This window comes from Anarhichas minor, unplaced genomic scaffold (assembly GCF_050575085.1).
Source record: "Anarhichas minor isolate MPS153535 unplaced genomic scaffold, ASM5057508v1 ptg000011l, whole genome shotgun sequence".
Taxonomy (NCBI): Eukaryota; Metazoa; Chordata; class Actinopteri; order Perciformes; family Anarhichadidae; genus Anarhichas; species Anarhichas minor.
The window spans coordinates 15,890,708-15,909,472 of record NW_027466457.1 but is presented as its reverse complement, the minus strand read 5'-3'; the positions used below and the strand labels follow the sequence as shown (position 1 = coordinate 15,909,472).

The 18,765-nt window shown below is 45.0% G+C and overlaps 1 protein-coding gene across 1 annotated transcript in view; it reads left to right on the top strand.

Moving 5' to 3' along the window:
• The first annotated feature begins 540 nt into the window (after positions 1-540).
• The window catches only part of cttnbp2 (cortactin binding protein 2), a 73,412-nt gene continuing 55,187 nt past the window's right edge, over positions 541-18,765 (top strand). Inside the window, exons 1-2 of the mRNA XM_076090010.1 lie at positions 541-663; positions 7,760-7,867. Coding sequence (XP_075946125.1) covers positions 583-663; positions 7,760-7,867 — 189 coding nt within the window. The 5' untranslated portion in view covers positions 541-582. The remainder of the gene's footprint in view (positions 664-7,759; positions 7,868-18,765) is intronic.

The following is an 18,765-nucleotide window of genomic DNA, read 5'->3' as shown; positions in this document are numbered from 1 at the left end:
TCCACATATGATGTTTGTCAATTTTAAAGATAATAGAAAATAGAGCGATCAGGTGATTTGCAAAGTTTATTATTAACCTATTTTGAATATCTTTATTCACTTTGTCATATTATTGGTGCACCGGGACCGCTCGCTGGGTTATTTTACAGCTTCGGAGGGCCGACAAATGCTGCTGTCAATCTCTCTCTCTCTCTCTCTCTCTGTCGGCGACGCACCGCCTCCTCTCCAGTTGGGAGCGCACCGGGGCTTCGCATCTGGGTTTTTCTTCGCTGTCGGTCGGTCGTTCGGTCCACGCCCACACGACTGCCCGCTTCCCCCGCTGCAGCAGCAGCAGCAGTAGCGGCCCGCACACACATCGGCTGAGGGCTTTATTTTTCCCACAGCGGAGACGAACCTAATCACAGCTCCTTCAATCTGTCAAATATCATATCTCTCTCTTTCTTGTTCTCTCTCTCTCTCTCTCTCTCTCTCTCTCTCTTTCCTTTCAATGCCCGCGCGTAACGTGATTTGCGCTCAGCAGCGCAATAGTTAACGAGCGCCGGATGCGCCCTCGCTCCAAGCAGAGACCGCTACAGTACGAAGATGGCGTCGGAGGGAGCCAGCGGAGAGCAGCCTCCTCCGGTACAAACACTGGCAACCGCCGTGCTGGGAAGCGTCGACACGGTAAGACGTGAACAGCCTGAAGGGAATACACACAAAAAACCTCCTCTCCACGGGGGGTGGGTGTTGTTTTTAAACGTTTGGTGGCGCAGGAAGCGGTCGCGGTGGGATTGAAGGGGAGGAAAAGCAGTGCGCATCTATGAAGCAACAGCGGTGGCCAGTGGAGAGCCCTCGCGACAATGTCTGGAGAAAGAACACAGTAGGGGGGTTCGGTGTAAGGGTGAGACATGACTCAGACACGCGACTCCTAAAATATATATAGCTATAATACGCAGAATGGGATGTTTCTATGTGTCTTAACATTTAAAGTGAATTCTTTTGTTCGGCTGCTTTTTCAACATTTCACCCCGCCGCCGTAACGTTATCCTGCGGATGATCGAAGGGGACACCGTGGCTTGGTTTGGAGCTCCTGTAACAGGAGATGTGCGCAGAGACCTGGGAGATATGCGCTGCAGGACAGTTTCATCTTTATACATCGAGGCCGGTGGTTGATTTGCTCCTGAAAACCTTTTTATTCCATTTATTTCTTGCAAAATCTATTCACAGCCTGCAGAGCTGCGAGTGGCGTGAACAATGGTTATTTTACTGAAGTGGTGCTCCACCAATCAGTCCTACATGACCGCTGACAGGGTTTCATAAGGTTGCAACCTGGAGGTCCCTCCTCAGGGTTTATCCGCACGCACGCACGCACGCACACACACACACACACACGCACACACACACACACACACACACACACACACACACAGACTCCAGACAAAGTCTTTCCTTTAACAGCTGTCCTGTTGTTGAGCTGTCTCTTGTTTACACACACACATAGTTGTGATTTCTCACATGTTGTGTGCCGTTCACATCCCTCTGTGCAGGTTGATCAATCTGTTGCCCCCCCCCCCCCCCCCCCCCCCTTACCCTGGGATGCAACCTGCCACACTGTTGTCATCCACCCCGGCAACTTAATGCTATATGGGTGTCGTGGTTTTTTTTGCCACTTGAGTTTCTGTTTTATTGAACTTTAAGTACCACATCCAGTACAATAACCCCCCCCCCCCCCCCCATCCACCCACATAAACCCACTTCTTTGGATGTAGGCTGCTGAAAAGTTGCTGGAATAGAAAGCAGCCACGGGTCCCTGAGGTGAGTGGGTGGTAGTGTGGGTGTTGAGGTGGGGGTGGGTTTGAGCGGTGAGCTGAGGAGATAGAGGGGGGGGGGGGGCTGCTCACCAGACACCTTTCTAAATTGGTCTTAATTTCAGTGACTCAGCTGGCATAGCTGGGAGTACCGTGTCAGCCTGCCCTCCCTCTTCTGAGCGCGCTCAGAACTGCCCCGAGGCCACTTTATACATTTAGCGTTGAGGTGAACAGGTGCTCCGGAGACATGGGAGCCGGGCAGCCTCCTCGGCTCGCCCCGGCGCTCCTGCCAGCACCCTCTTCCTCCAGCGAACGGGGAACTTCCGCCGCCATGACCCTACCCCCCCTTCCCCCTCCCCTCCACCTCCCCCACTCTCATCATGCCTGTGGTGGTTAAATAAAGCACTTTGCTCTTTGCTCACCCCTGTCAGACTCTCTGCTGTTAGCCCAAGGTGGGGGAAGCTTCTCGTTTTGTGAGGTCTCTGAAGGACCGGCCCCCTGCCGTCCAGAGAGGGGTCAGAGGTCAATGAGAGGAGCTCTGATGGTCACCTCCCACTCGTTTACCATAATACATGTTGGTGTGGCATACAGCATGTATGCAACCTGTCCTGCTTCCGGTTCTGAAAAGTGAAGCCAATGTTGAAGTGTCTTGAAACCTGCATTCTTTCTAGTGTCCACCAGGGGGCGACTCCTCTGGTCTTAAACATGAGTTTATGGTCACAATCTCTAGTTTCAAGTCTTCTTCAATTAGTAAATTATGGTCCATTTAGAGTCAAATAGACCATAAAGCAGGGTATGCTTTATGGCATACATGGCATCACTCCTCCTCAGTCCAAATATGGTCACTTCCGTTTACCGGTTGCAAAAAGCCAAGATGGCGACGGCCAAATTGCAGAACTCGTGGCTTCAAAATGTCAGTCAACAAACCAATAAGTGACCTCACGACGACTACGTCCACTTCTTAAATACGGTCTTTGATCCTGCTGAAGTTAAAGGAAAACATGCTTATTTAAAAGATAATTCGTTATTTTGTTTAAGTTGATGAGATCTGAGGCTGCTGCAACAACTTGAGTCCAAGAAACACGAGCAGTCAGATGATTAAGACGTTTATTCGGTCTGCCGTTCAATGGTTGCAAGTCACTAAAGGCTAAAATAAGCCAGCTGTAACTCAAAGCTGTCTAATCACTTGTTGTTGGCCGAGGAGGCCAAAACAGTTTTAGCCTTAATTAAAGTGCACAGCTCGTCCCTATAACCTGAAAATGAGATGAGCTGTATGTAATATATCAAATGTGAGTTTAATGCATCTGACAGATCAAATTAACAGCCGACAGTACCATCTGCTGAAGGTCCCGATTCAGAACCAGTAAGTTGAGCAGATTCAGACGTTGATCTGAGTCAAAGTTTAAGATTCTTGAATTAATTCCTCGTTGAACTACAATAAACACTCCGTTTTCGGTCCTGCATAGGTGTTGCAGAGTGATGCGTCCCGTCACTCACATACAACCTTTGTCTGAATACAGACACCAGCTGCAGAGAGAGAACTTTTCATTTTGGCCTTTACAGAATTAATGTTAATTATCTACAGCTGATCTGATGTCTGTCATCTTAACCAGCTGCACACGAGAAGCCTGCTTCCTTCATGTGATGAGAGACGAGATACATCTTTATTTATCCGGAGGGAAATGGATGTGCAGAACAATAACCAAAAGAGCAAATCCCCAAATATATACAAAGCCAAAAATCATGTTTTGTCAGAGATTTGATAGTCTGAGCTTGATGAATCCATCGCAATGTGCAGACTGGGAATCTGATGCAGGATTTAGCCGATGCGTGGTGTAAACAATCGCCGTGTTTAGCCATATTTCGGTGAAACTAAAAGTGAGCCACCCAAAATGGTAAGATAGTCTGTCATTGCGTAGAAACCATGTGTGCACACACACTTCAGCAGGAAGTCAGTCTGCAAAATCAAATGAAAGGTTGGATAACTTGTGTTTTCTATCTGTTTGACTTCCCAGTAAGTTGCCGTGTTTGTTGAAATGACGTTCATCAGTGAAATATCATCATGATAGATGATAAAAACTACAGAAATGTGACCCAGGTTGTTTTTTAAAATGTCCCCCAGCTCGCTTTAATGTCTGGCAGTGACCATTGTGTGAGTGAGTGGTTATGTGGGACATGCTGCCACGTTGCAGAAGTGCCATCAACACCAGTGGCTGTAATGTCATCGCTTCTTCGTCCTGACAACAAAATCATTTCTATGCTCCCACACAGGAGGTGATTCAGGTTACCCTGTAAACAAGTTGGATAGGTCATCACAGAAGATTAAGTATAATTGTAAAGTTTATTAAAGGGTCACTTCATCCAAATAACAAATCCTTCCATGCAGAATATGCCTGTCACGATAAATACTTTTGCTGGATGATATATTGTCCCAAAAATAACTGCGATGAATTATAATATTGTCATTTTAAGACCATTTTATGCCACTGATATGATAATATAATAGCATGATAATACAAGTGCACCCTTTCAAAGAGCAATGAACTCTTAAGTCTTAATGAGTCGATAGCGTAACAAAGATTGAGGTCACGTCCAAATATCGCACGATAGGTCGATCATGTATTCTAATGAGTTGCACTCTGAGTTTTAAACTTACTGTATTGTTAGATACCACAAAATAATATATAAAGGACTTTTTAATTCAGTGTTTCCCTCAACACGATGGTACTATTCTCTCGTTACCCCTCACAGGCGTCTTATTCACAGGCGGTCACATCACAGTTTTGTAGTAACGGGACACGAGTCCGTGAGAGAAACTCAGCCAGACGAACAACACAAAGAGTGAAATGACACGAGGCTTATTATGTCGACCGCGAGCTCACAGCGAGCCGGCCGGGCTGCTCGTGCCCTCGGCGCTCAGCACGCGGAACAAAATGAGTGTTCGCTTGTTTCACCTGCTCACTGTGCAGAAACGCCAGAGAGAATCAGCCCCTCCGCCTTCCAACCCCCGAGGCCCCCGTGACAGGACGGCGAGGCTCAGGGCTGCCGTCCCGTCAAGCCTCCCCGAGTCGTCCGATTCTCTTGAGTGGCGAACGCTGCCGGGAAACGAGACTAAACGAGAGGGGCTCGGGGATCGATGTGAAGGTTCGATGAGGATGAATCAATCGCTTCTGGAATCTCTGCTGCTTTCATTTCCAGGCTTGCTGTGTGATGTTAAAACGTGGTCTGACTAAACTGAAACACTTTCCAGCTCCTTGTTCTGAAAAGAAAATATTAGATTAGAGTAATATTAGAAGACTCAAAACTTCCTTTTGTTAAAAAATGGTTTCTTAATTAAAAACCTGTGATTTGTCAGCACCTGCCTTTTTAAAGGAGAGAGTGTTGGCCTGTTTATTCATATGGATTCATCACCACTGTTCCCGTTGTGTGAGCATGAACTTTCCCCCTCTCACGGTGAAATAAACAACGTCACCGGAGCGTATAAAGGACACGTAGAAGGCAGCAGCTTGATGAAATCTCACGGCGGCCTGTTCAAAGTCACACTCTGTGTGAGGGACCTCTGGACCGACTCCTTGATGAAATGGAAGAATCTTGGCCGCGGTTTGGATGTAGGCTTGTAAGTCAGGCTTTACGTGACGACCGAACGTCTCCAGAATGAGCAGGTAGCGATCCGCCCGATGTGCACCAGAGGCCCGGGACGCTCTTCGCTTCCTCCTTTTCCCGCTTTGTTTTACTAAAGTCTTATTGGACAAATAGCCTCCTGAAAAGCCTCCAGATATTGAGGATGCAGCTGGTTGTTGTTCTCTATTAGCAGATGGCTGCTGCAGTCGCCAACACGGTTAACTGGAAACTCTACTGTCGCCGACCTTCAGTGTTAAACTCTGGCCCCTTTTATATTCATTTCACTCACTTAGGTTTGACTCAGAATGACATCAATCCCTTTCGAGGTCCCTGAACACAACAATTAGACGCTGTGCTTTGGAATGTCGACTAACCAGATGCTGCTGTGGTGTTCAGGGTCGTGACCAGGAAATCCAAAACCCCCAAAATCACGATGTCATGAGAAAAAGTTCCTCTTGGTCTGTTGTTGAATTTAACATCTTAAAAACACCAGTCTCCTGTCACATCTCTGATGTTTTAAGTTAGTTACTAAACTGTCTCAGGGACTTTTTTAAAACTTAATTCCTTTTATTTATCTGTAACTTTATTCCTCAAAAAAAAGTACCAATACATTACAAAATTTGCAATTAACAAAAAAACACAAATATCAAAATGTATAAAAAGAAAGTACTCCTCGTGTAGACTGGCCTCTTCAGAGCTTTATGTTACTGTATTGTACATTTGACTTTGAATTATTTAACTGATTATTAACAATAGTATTTGATTGTTATTATTGTTTCAGATTAATTAACATGCAAGCAGCATTTTAATGCTGAACCTGGTCTTACAGGAGACAACTCACTGATTTATGTAACCTCATTTCAGGTGAAGACTACAACTAAATTTAATGTAAACTACAATAATGCACCATTTTTATAAGCTGGATTTATGTTTGTTTTGTTAAATCTTTATCTGCAAATTGTCTTAATTTAAATTGTCACAGACTACACACAGAAAATAGATCAAGTCGTTGCAATGGAATGGATTCATACAACTTAATTAAAATTTGTGAGGCATTTACAGGTAGAGGAGAGTTTTCAGTTTTTTGCATTTTATAAAACCCCCCAAAATCCACAGTGCCGTCTGGTTCTATAAACAACATTTACATTTTTATAGCGCGGACAATGTGATTCCCAGTCCCAGTATTTCAAGAAGAAATAAGAGAGTAACCGGTGGATTCTTCCCATGAACAGACGTTCTGCTTTTCAGAAGTAGACCGCGGGAAAAAACAAATCTTTTAATTGACACGAGGGGAAGCATGAAGTGTTTCTGGTCAATCCCAATTACAGTCATCTCCACCCATTAGCGTCACGACCGCCACTGACCACGTAGGTGCTTAATGACCTGGCTAAATGTAATTAGGCCCTAATAGCTCCGAGGTAGGACGGGACATCCAGCCCAATTTAATGGGCTGCTCTTAATGAGACCAGGTGGAGACCTGCAGTAAGTGGCGCATTTGTCATATTAGCAACTTTTTTCTTCTTCTACACAAAGCAGGTGCAATGTTGGACCAGTTGTCAAATCTTTGGTTTGCATAATAATAACAGCAGCAGTAGCTCAACAATTCAATTGTCGGTTGGAGACGGTTCATCGTTGGTTTTACTGTCCCAACATTTTGGTCCAAACTGAACTCCATTTGAAGCTATTAAATGGGCTTTGGTCGACATTCATGATCCCCAGAGGATAATTCTTTTAATCTAGAGCCACCAACAGTTAATTAAGAACTGAACCAACATTGCTTTATTATTATTGTATGTAAACAAATAGTGCTTCTTGAGCAGCAACACAAAAAGTTCCCAACATCTTTAAAATGCATTCGCAGCTTAACAATTAGCTTAGCGATTAGCTTTCATTTATTAGCCTGTTCCTATTAACAAGCTCCGTATGGCATCGCTACCGTTACCTGCAGTGGACGAGGATGGACGGCTGCTCGCCTAACAGTAGAAAACTGAACATTTCTGCAGATTTGTGTTCTGCTTGTTGGTCACATGTTGTGATAAACTGCAGCTGTTACCTCCCTTACTTGTGAGGGTTTTATAGCTCAGGCCTGTCTATTCCCCGACCTTATTTGTTCAGCTTTCTTCTATTTGTTCTGAAGGGTTATGTCTGTTTCTGTGTAAGTACATTGAGAGAAAATGCAAAAACCAGAGTCACACATACTTGGGCAGTAAGGCTGATTGTGATCTCGGGGTTTTCGATACTCACCGTCATGAAAACAGTTTGATGTAAGAAGTATCAAGGGTCCAATACCCAGCCATATGTATCTTGTATTGTGAGATTCTGACGTGTTTGTTTTCCGTCCTGTGTTGCAGAAATGTGAGTTCAACATGGATAACCTGAGCAAGCCAGAGCTGCTCACCCTGCTGAGTATCATGGAGGGAGAGCTGGAGGCCCGCGACCTGGTCATAGAGGCCCTGAGGGTGAGTCCGGACAACACACACTCCCGTACTCATTAGCTAAGCCTCTGCCATCTCAGCCATTGTGGGGTTAAGTTTCAACACGACCTGGAGCGGGCCGAGACTTGAGATGAGATGATGAGCTGCGATTGTGACCCAGAATTGAGTTTGGGATCGCTTGGTTTAATGAGCGATGAATGGTCACGAACGCCGCTAAATGAATACGGTATCGCAAGATCTGAGGCAGTGACTTCCCCCCCACCCCACCCCACCCCCCGAGAAATATGCACTACACTGCTGTGATCACCATGAAAGACTGCCCCACTGTTTCTTTCTTTGCTTTGTAATTACTCGTTGATAAGCAGTCTCTCTCTCTCTAATTGCCTTTGTTGAATGGGAGCTGGCTGAGCGACTGGTTAGCACTTCCTGCCAGAAAAAGACCAGTGTGATCAAATCCTGGTGTCCACCCAGCACCACCTGCTTAACTATCAGTAACAAACAGACGGCTGAGGTCGCTGCTTCTGGCTCCTGTTGTTCCTTAGTGACTATTGAAAACCAATTAGGTAGGTGCTGCTTGAGTAAAATGTGAAATTGTTTCTATTTGCATACATAGTGGAAATTTGAGCCTGAAATACAAGCAAAGTTCTCAGCGCTGTCTCTAGGGGAACACTGCTAAACTATGTGATTTTTGAGGATGGAAAGTTGGTCTTTCTGCTGATGTTTGGTATGTTTCAAAAATGTAATTTGATGGTAAAACTGTAGCTGGTCCACAAACAAGAAACCTGGTTTTTGTTTCTGAATCTTTTCACCTTTTAAAAGAAATCTGAACCAGTGGTTTGAAGACGGTGATTTGCGTGGATGGAAAACCAGTGGATAACAGCTCACAGTCTGCAGGTGGACTACCTGCCGTTACACTATAAGCTGTCCAGCGTGGAGTGTTCTGCACTTCATTTAAAGGAGCTTTATTTAGCATTCTGAACATTAATATAGCAGCAAACAACTATTATCAATGTAAAGACATAGTGGAGCAACTGTTTGCGTGCTCAGCACTGCTGCCGTGGTTTGCGCTGTTAGCATCGTTAGCTACGAGCCGCTGGCTCGCCGTCGACATCTTGCGAGGCAATGGAAATACATTTCTGAGTGTTTACTGTCCTCGGTGTTGTGTGTGTGTGTGTGTGTGTGTGTGTGTATATAAATTATACTGCCCGCGTAAATGGCAGAACCATGAAGGTTGGGATGAGTTTAAATAGATAATGTATTGATCTGCAGTAACCGAATACTGATGCTGCACTGACGATGACTCTGTGGCGTCCTGGACAGCCCGTCTCGCCCTCTCGTTAGAGATCGCTCCTCCCTCCAACGGGGCGGGAATGCCGAGTTATTTCCAAGCAAACACTCGTATGCCCCCTTCCATCTATCTCTCTCTCTGCAGTTCTGTATTTAGGTCAGGATCGGCGCCTCACTTTGTCCACGCTCTACTTTTAAGGCTGTCCGCTCAGGCTTTTTTAAAAATAAGCTGTTCATGTGCAACTCATTCTCAGTGTTGGGACTCCAGGGAAGCAGAGAGACGTTCTTATCAAACAATCAGTACTGACGTTTGTAGTTGATTCTCTAAAGCAACAAAATGAGCCTCGATCGCTCTGTTGCACGCCGAACGCTGTTGCAGGGATCGGTGCGGTGACTTTTTCTGTCTGTGTCGCTGTTATTTCGCTGTTAGCAAGCTGTAGACATTTTGTTCAGTTTTCCCTGATGTTGAGCTTGTTGTGTGGCTTTAAAGTCACCGACCTTGCTGATATTGAACAGCGGCTATTGACAGTAATTCCTCCTCCTCTCTTTCTATTCAGGTTTATCCATCCTGCTTCCTCTAGCCTTTGCCGTCTCCTTTTCATAAAATGTAGGACAGTCGGTGCCCCAATGTCACCTCGTCTCTGTCTCTTTGTGGTATTGGTTGTTTTTGTGTTCCACCCTCACCGTCACTTTGCACATGTTTTCTGCTGTTTTCCTGCCCCCCCTGTGGATGAATATCCTATCCAGGTTTCAATGAAATAAGCCTCCTCTCTGTCGCAAAACACAAAGAGCCTGTTTGTTCCGTCGCTGATAAGCCCCATCCGAAAAAAGGGGAGACAGAGGAAGGCAGGGGGAGGACCAGGGAGCGAAGAAAGGAGAGAGAAATAAAATAAAAAGAGTTAAGAAAGATAGCGAGAAGTCCGGCTCGTCGGTTCGAATCAGAGCGATGAAGGGCGGGTGAGATGCAGAGAGGAAGAGAGTAAAAAAAATGGAGGCCTGATATCGTCTCTGACAAAGCGGGACAGTGTGACAGAGAGGATTAAGCCAACTCCCTCCAGCCGCTCACTTTCCAGTGCTCTATCCAAACCAACCGCCCCTCAAAGATCCAGAAGAAAAGCTCCATTTGGCCACAAGCTGCAGGGTTACCAGTGTCGCAGCACAATCAAAGCACAAATCAAGCTAACCAGCCGTATTTAGTCAGCATTTCCGAAAGCACCTTTCAGTGGCACCGTTACACAGAGCTGCACAGGGAACGGACCCTCTCAGCCCTGGCAGTGTTAGTGCAGCTCCTCTTATCTAAATACTACCAATTCCCCGATCGTACCACTTCGCTGCTCCCACACCAAAAGCTTTCCACGGCTTGGCACGACTACTATTGTTTGTGGCGTTTGGGTATTATTAAGAGGCTTTGGTGCCGCGGATTAATTAGCGTGTGGCTAAAGCTGGCTGTGCTTCCGTATCAGGTTTCATCCTGGAGGAGAAGCAAAGAGGCTGTAGGCAGATTAGCCAAACGTCAGCGATACCACATGATGGCTCCACAAGTCACCCATTCTTCTGCATAGAAAATCTCAAGGTCATTAAATCTCCAGGGCTCAATACTAACGTTTAAAACTAGCAGCCAGGCTGGCACCAGTTTTAGTTGCTGAAACTGGAGACATGGCTGCCGCCTTATATTGTGAGTAATTGAGATACTATGCAGATGAATACGTCAGCTTGAAAACGCTACATGTATACATACATGTCATGTGTGTGAGGCATGCTTCGCACTGAAACTTCTGACTGTAACAGCAATATTTAAACATCACCAATGCAACGGATAATAGAGTGTGTTTATTTCGGGGTGCACGATGGCAACCAAAGGCCACAAACTGGTTGCCGATCACTCAAAATGTTGGCAACCGTTACTGTCGAGCCCTGAGCTCCTTTTTTTAACGTCCTTGATATTTCAAAGTCCCTCTGCAGTTCCCACACCGGCAAGAAGTAAATGTTTGTAAGCTGCTGGGGGAAAAAAAAAGATGGCCGTCAATTATCAAAGCAGTGGTAGCTGAGCAGCAGAAGATGAATGCTGATGTGGCTGAGAACAAAATCACAGACCGTACCAAAACCTGAAGCTACAGTAATTAGTCCTTTAACCACTGAGGGTGAGGAGAATCAAAAGTGTAACCCGACCACGCAATACCAAGACAGTGAGCTGATGGAAGCTTAAGAGATACTAAAAGCTGCATCGGGCTGCAGAGCTTGGTGTTAGTTGGCTTTACAACTATTTGATTCTATGGTAATGAGAGAAGATAACACTTAATGCAGGTGTAACATTGCGAGTCGTTATAATACACATGGCACAAGGCATTCACACGGTCAACAGTTCCTTCATTTTTTTAAAAGTCACACTGTACTCTGAGACGTCCTGGACATTTGGACAGTTTCTAACTGTTGGGCGGTGACGTCCCTGTGAGCCTCGGCCTCAGTGGGAGAGAAGCATCGTGCAGACGGAGACGTCCAGATTGGACCGTCTGTGCTTTTGTGAAAAATGACTCGTCGGGATGATTTCATTGGCGAGGAGCGATCGGTGGGGGGGCCAAGGAAACGGTCACTATGATGCCAAGTAGAGAAAGAAAGTGTAGAGGAGCGCTCCAGTGTGTTCACATACAGATACAAAGAGCGGGCTTGAAGCTTTACGTTGAGCACATTGTGTTCATACTGGGTGGCCAAACTACGTCCCGCTGCCCATTTTAAAAAAATAATATGAAAAAGAATATGAAACCGTTTCTCTTTGCTCGACGACTCACTAGCCAACGCGTTTTGATTTGAGGCGACAGAAAAGATTGTACTGTCTTCCGTTACAATTTGCAGGTTATCGTCCTCTGATCGTTAAAGTCGACCCGAACTATGTCCATGTGATGGAAGTTGCACTGGTTTTTACCAACTCCTCCTCCTCCTCCTCCTCTTTGTCACGTGCAGCACTTTCAGCCATTTCCAAACAAAGCAGCTTGCGCTTTTTTAGACTATTCGTTGGCGAATCTCGCATCGATTTGTGTTACTGTAATGTTGATAAAATAAAAATAAAAAACAGCGCGATAGACATACCGCGTATACCGACATATATATGTGTATATATGTTACAATGACTGAGGGCTCTTCTTGACGTGGATTGGGCGTATTGTTCCCACAGACGTCCGTGTTTTGGGAATCCAGATGGGCGTTTGGCGTTTTCTGCTCGCCAGCAACCGGCCTCACGCGGGCAGCCTTCCTCGGGGGGTGGTGGTGGTGGTGGTGGGTGGGTGGGTCATGTGATCTGCCATATGACTTAGACAGCCCATGGAGCCGCTGTCAGCATTTGGTAGGAACATGCTTAGGACAACACAACACGTGGCCCCCGAGCCGTCAGGCTTTCTCCAGCGTCATGTTATCTCCGACCATCTGAGCTATTTAAGGCATGCCCTGTTGCTGGGCTTTTCCAGCTCATACACACACACACACACACACACACACACACACACACACACACACACACTCGGCAATGTCTGTCTTCTGTATCTCTGCTCATCTCCTTTTTTGTTCCTGTAAATCTTTTTCGTCGTCTCTCGGTGTTTCTCTCTTTCCCTTCTTTGTTTCTATCTCCTCGTCTTATCTCTTTGGACAGACGGCTGTTTGCTGCTCATTACTCACCATTACTGTCTTTCTCTAAATCCTTTGAGTTTCTGTCTCTCTGTCTCTCTCTCTTGCTTGCATGTCTCCCTCTCTCCGGGCTCACACAGCTAATCCGAAATATATTAAAAACACAGTGCTCTCTGAGCCACAGGATAGAGAGGGTTGCTGTAGAGAAGCTTTCCTCCCCGACGAGTTCAATCATGTGCCGGGCAAAAAATGTGTGAATCAAAGAGAAATAATCTTTTCACTTTATTCAAACCGAACAAAATACTGAGCGATATTATCATCATCCCCGCCTGACCCAGCCTTTTTTAGGGGGGAGGTTCTGTAGATATTGGAAATGAAATTGAATTGAGAAAGCCCTTCAACCAAAAGTATTTTCTGTCTGTGCGTGTGCGTGTGCGTGTGTGTGTGTGTGTGTGTGTGTGTGTGTGTGTGTGTGTGTGTGTGTGTGTGTGTGTGTGTGTGTGTGCGTGTGCGTGTGTTGGGGTGATTTTCAGGAGAAACCACTCTTGCGAAGGCATTTCGCCAAAGTAAATCTTCACTTTCACACATTTTTTGGAAAGATGATTTGGTTTTTGAAACCCCTTTTACACAAAGAGCGCATATCAACGTCTGTAAACGGGCTGATTTATGCATATGTGATGTAAATGTAATGTAAAATACATTTAAATTCAGTTAGAGCGTGAAAGACCCTTTGTCTGTGTTTCTTCTCTCCTACACGGTCCAAAATCAGGTCTACACTTCTTTGAGCTAACCCTCTCTCCACACACACACACACACACACACACACACACACACACACAAGCCAATCAGCATCAGGCTCAGAACGCTCGGCTGCCTAGCAACCAGGCCCCCTAACCCGGACCCTCCTTCACAAGCTCCCAGGCTCGTATTTCACTGACATGACACTTAGGAATGAGGGTAAAAAAACTCAGTCAATCTTACTCCCCCCCCCCCCTATTTCAGGGGAAGTGGTACGACCCATCTCTGGAGAGCCTGTTTCTTATGACAGTCCCCCTTTTTTTTGGGACGGGTGTTTTTTGAAGTGCTGTCAGTCAGTGCAGGAGACGGGACGACTCCCATGAGCTGGTGGACTGTCTCACAGTTGAAAGAGCATGTCTGAGTGTGTGTGTGTGTGTGTGTGTGTGTGTGTGTGTGTGTGTGTGTGTGTGTGTGTGTGTGTGTTTGTATGCATACATAACACATGCAGGGCTGCAACTACAGTATCGTTTTCATATCAATAAAACGATAAATTAATCGATAAAGCATTTCATCTTTAAAATGTGAAAATATTATTTTAAATATTCAGTTTGCGCCTTCAAAATGCATTTTCCATCCATATTAGATTAATTTGGCCTTTTTGCTTCAGTAAGGTTTTAAATGATTCCCCGATAGACGGTGAAGCAGGATATGCTTTAGGGCGGGGCTACCGTGTGATTGACAGGTCACTACCGGAGCCGTATACGGAGTCTCTACTATATGGTCACTTCCGTTCACCGGTTGCAGAAAACCAAGATGGCGACGGCCAAAACACCGAACTCGAGGCTTCAGTACAGCAGTCCACAAACCGATGGGTGACTACGTCCTCTTCTTAAATACAGTCTATGATTCTGACTACTACATTTATGGCAACATGATTCCTACCATTGTTTATCTAAAATGTATTTATAGAGTCGGATTTTCATAGTTTTATCTCAGTAAAACCATTTTCAATGAAGAAATAGACTATAAATGATTTATAATTCCAAACGAGCGTCTTAATTGCACCTTTGTTTTATTGTGGCTGCATGATAGGATTTAGATATGGCTGTTATTATAATATGCTCATTGTATTAATATTAATGTCATTGTGTATCAGGTGTAATCCATCTGTTTCTATGAGAAGAACCTTGTGTGGTAACTGGCCGTCATTTTAAAACCAGTAACATGTCCGACTGAGTAAAGCCTTTTACATAATTCTGCTTGCTCTGTGTAAGAGAGCCTTTTCATCTTTAAGACGTTCTTTACTGCTTGCATTCTTTGAGTTTGTTGGACCTCTGAATGTACGCATTTCAACATTTTTCTTTCTCTGTATTCGGTTGAATTTATGTGTCCAAACTGTGTGTGTGTGTGTGTGTGTGTGTGTGTTCACTGTGTGAGTGTCTTCACTGTGTGTGTGTGTGTGTGTGTGTGTGTGTGTGTGTGTTCACTGTGTGAGTGTCTTCACTGTGTGTGTGTGTGTGTGTGTGTGTGTGTGTGTCATGTGCACGCTAAAAATCTTCCCTGTGAAATGGAGCTACTGGTGAAGTGTTCAGGAAGTAGGTCAAAGCAACCATCTCTCCTAATCCTCTCTCTCTCTCTCTCTCTCTCTCTCTCTCTCTCTCTCAGACTGTACCCCCCCCCCCTTTATATAGGCCTATATTTCACTCTGCAGTCTCTCTCATAATTATATAACTCACCATTCGGTGGAGGCTTTTATCTTAAGTGCCTCGTAGTGCTGCAGCCCCAGTGGGGAATCAAACCGGCAACCCCTCCTCCCCCCAGCAGTGATCTGCCCTTCAACCCCCCGCCCACACACACACACACACACACACACACAGGGAATGTGTCGTGTTCTCGTGTAGTCGGACACCTGACTGTATGTTTTCTGTGTTTCTGGGTCAAACAATTGAATCAAGCGCTGCAGGAATGAAGCGTCGGGTGTTTCTGGAGGCTCATCGAGCTCCATTACATGACAACTTGTACGTTTATAGATTTGAATTAAAAGGCACACGCCTGAAAAATCCTGCAAGAACATGAAGGCCCAGACCTTTGACTCCCACGTGGGAATTTAACCCACAACACTGTTTAAGTGCCTTGCTCAACTGGCAATGACTCGCCTCTCTCTGTGTTCTCTTCCACTCTCCGCCGTCGCTTGTTGGAGAGACATCTCCATTCATGTCAAAAGTGACAATTATTGTGTTATCGTACATTAAATATTGTGTTTTGTGCTCTTCACTCTGCTCAGCTCCTCTGGGTTATTTTATATGCAAGTGTTTCATGAAGCAGTTCAGTCCAAAATCTCCCTCTTCCACTTTTACCTCTCTTCCTGTAACTCCCCCCCTCTCCCTCAGTATCTCTCTCTCTCTCTCTCTCTCTCTCTCTCTCTCTCTCTCTCTCCCTCAGTATCTCTCTCTCTCTCGGTCTGTTGATTTGATGACATGTCTGCTGTTTGATGTAGGCTGAGAGCGCTATGAACACACACACACACACACACGTGATGAGTCGGGGAGTGAAATGAGAGACGGTGATACAAACAACAGAAGCAGTTAACTCTGCTCGTCTCTCCTGATCCTGTATGAAGGAGTCAAAAACATTCTGAGCACGTTTTTAATAGAGTTAGAATAAAGTGTGTGTGTGTGTGTGTGTGTGTGTGTGTGTGTGTGTGTGTATTAAGGAATGTGTGTTTTGTTGAAAGTATTCACGCTGTTGGCCGGTTGGTCGGTCTGGCTGTCATTGAAGCAGAACAGAGGAAGCATCGCTGTGATGAGTAGTGATGAACGACTATGAAGGCGTCTGTATCAGAGCAACTCACCAAACAAAATGGCCACTGAGTGTAAATCATAGACTGTATTTAAGAAGTGGACGTAGTCGTCATGACCATCGGTTTGTTTGTTTTGAAGCCTTAAGTTTGGCATTTAGACGTCGCCATCTTGTATTTTTGCAACCAGTGAACTAAAGTGACCATATTAAGGAGTGACGTAGAGACGCCGTATACGTCTCTGGTAGAGACCTGTCAATCACAGTAGCCCCGCCCTAAAGCATCCCCTGCTTTATGGTCTGTTTGACTCTAAATGGACCATAATGTACTATATGAACATCATACTGTACTGAAGAAGACTTGAAACTAGAGATTGAGACCATAAACTCATGTTTACAATGTTTACTGAGGTAATAAATCAAGAGAGAAGTAGAGTCATTTTCTCATAGACTTCTATACAACCAGAGGAGTTGCCCCCTGGTGGACACTAGAGAGAATGCAGGTTTGAGGCACTTCAGCATTGGCTTGACTCGTCAGAATCGGAGGTTGCCGTCTGGTGTATATCTACATATCGCTCAACCCCTTGCAGATGCGATTTCAGTTAACTGCAATTTTAGCCTTAACCCGGTGAAATGAGCTTCGAGCTACATCTGGTGCGATGTATGTATCGTGCACGGTCACTGCGAAACAAACACATAATAATAACTCTTATACTTGTTGAACACACACATACTGTAAATACACATTGCACTCTGTCATTCTTTTGCATCCAATTACACTCTCACTCTTTTCACACACACACACACACACAGTGCCTTTAAGTGTGTGTGTGTGTGTGTGTGCGTGTGTGTGTGTGTGTGTGTGTGTGTGTGTGTGTGTGTGTGTGTGTGTGTGTCCATGTAATAGAGTGGGTGTTCAGCTGGAGCAGAATGAGAGCAGCAGCTGTGAGTGGTCGACTTCAGGTTACCAGAGAGAGAGAGAGAGAGAGAGAGAGAGAGGCACCACAAACATCAGAGAGCCTGTTGTTTCATCTATTCTCTTGTCTTCTGTATTTCTCTACATGATGAAACAATATCTGCGGTCATCTGTTTCGGCCTGTTAACCTGCCTCTCTCTCTCTCTCTGTCTCTCTCTCCTGCTGCTGCTGCAGCCGGAGGCAGCAGAGAGGAGCGTGGGAGTTTTCCAGCTGCAGAGGAGGACGAGACGCTCGGAGAGCAACACGGCCGATCAAACTTAACTGCTATGAGCTGTGGTAGTAAACGAGAAAAGAAGCAATTAATCTGATCAATCCAGTTTGTAGTGGTGTCACTAGTGAGGGAAGTTTAAAATGCACTACGACCGCACGTCTAATTTTATCTTTTCATGATTTTTACTGTTAGCTATGCAAAATAAATGTATTTAGAAACACTTTTAAGGTTAATCCTAACTATATTGTACATTTAATATGTCTAGTTATCTTATGAATTACAATAATGACCATTAATCCTGATATATTAGCTTATCACTGATATAACAGAGTCTTTAATAACCAAATTGAAAGGTTCTCTATTTGATATTCAAGGCATTCATTTTGCAGCAAACAACTATTAAAGATATAGTTGAGTAAACTAGCTGGCTAGCTAACGCTAACGGCACCACATTGCACTGCGGTCATACCGCTGATTAGCGTAGCACCCACCCTCCTGCTCCCCTGCGGGTAAACGCTGTTAGCTCTGTCAGCACTGTTATCGTTGTTTGCGCTGTTAGCTGCTAGCTGCCGGCTCAGCCGTCGCCATGTTGAGAGCTGTGTGGAGGCAATCCCTCTATCACACATCGGCTCTGATTTCCATAAAGAGCTCCTCACTGAAGATGTTGTATAAAATATCGGCCAGTGTGTGGGTACCAGATATTTTTGAACTCTCAGATGTTGTTATCAGTATCGGCCTCAAATATTAAGCGTCTGTCTGCTTGTCATCACCTTAATTGAAGGTTTTGTCAGCTTCTTCTCTGCATTTTGACGTTGCCAATTTAATTTGAGTGGAATCTCTGTTTTGCTTTATGGCTCAAAACAGGAAGAGGAGGCCTTTCTTTCAAAGTAAAGTTTAGCTAAAGCAGCCGCCACTTTGGATCCAACACCATCACTACATGCTGATCGTTCTCAGTGACATCTTTCATGACAGGACACCGCAGGGTTTATGGGTAATGTGGTCTTAACTTTGAGATGTACCAAAACCATAACTCTCATCTTCACCGAGATATCTGTGGATTTTAAATTCATTTCCTGAGGAGGAAAGCAATATGCCAGCAATTAAATCTGCTTTTTATGTCTTTTATTGGTGCGAACCTTTAAATCTTAATCTTCGCTTCACATTTAACCCCTTTGTGTTCGTCTCTTAATGATTTAGTGGTGTTTTACGTTCTGTTGGTCTTAAAAGTAGACAGAGTGCTGTTAAACGTGTACTTCAGGGTCTCTCAGCCCGCAGCTTTCATCGATCAGGTTTTAAAAC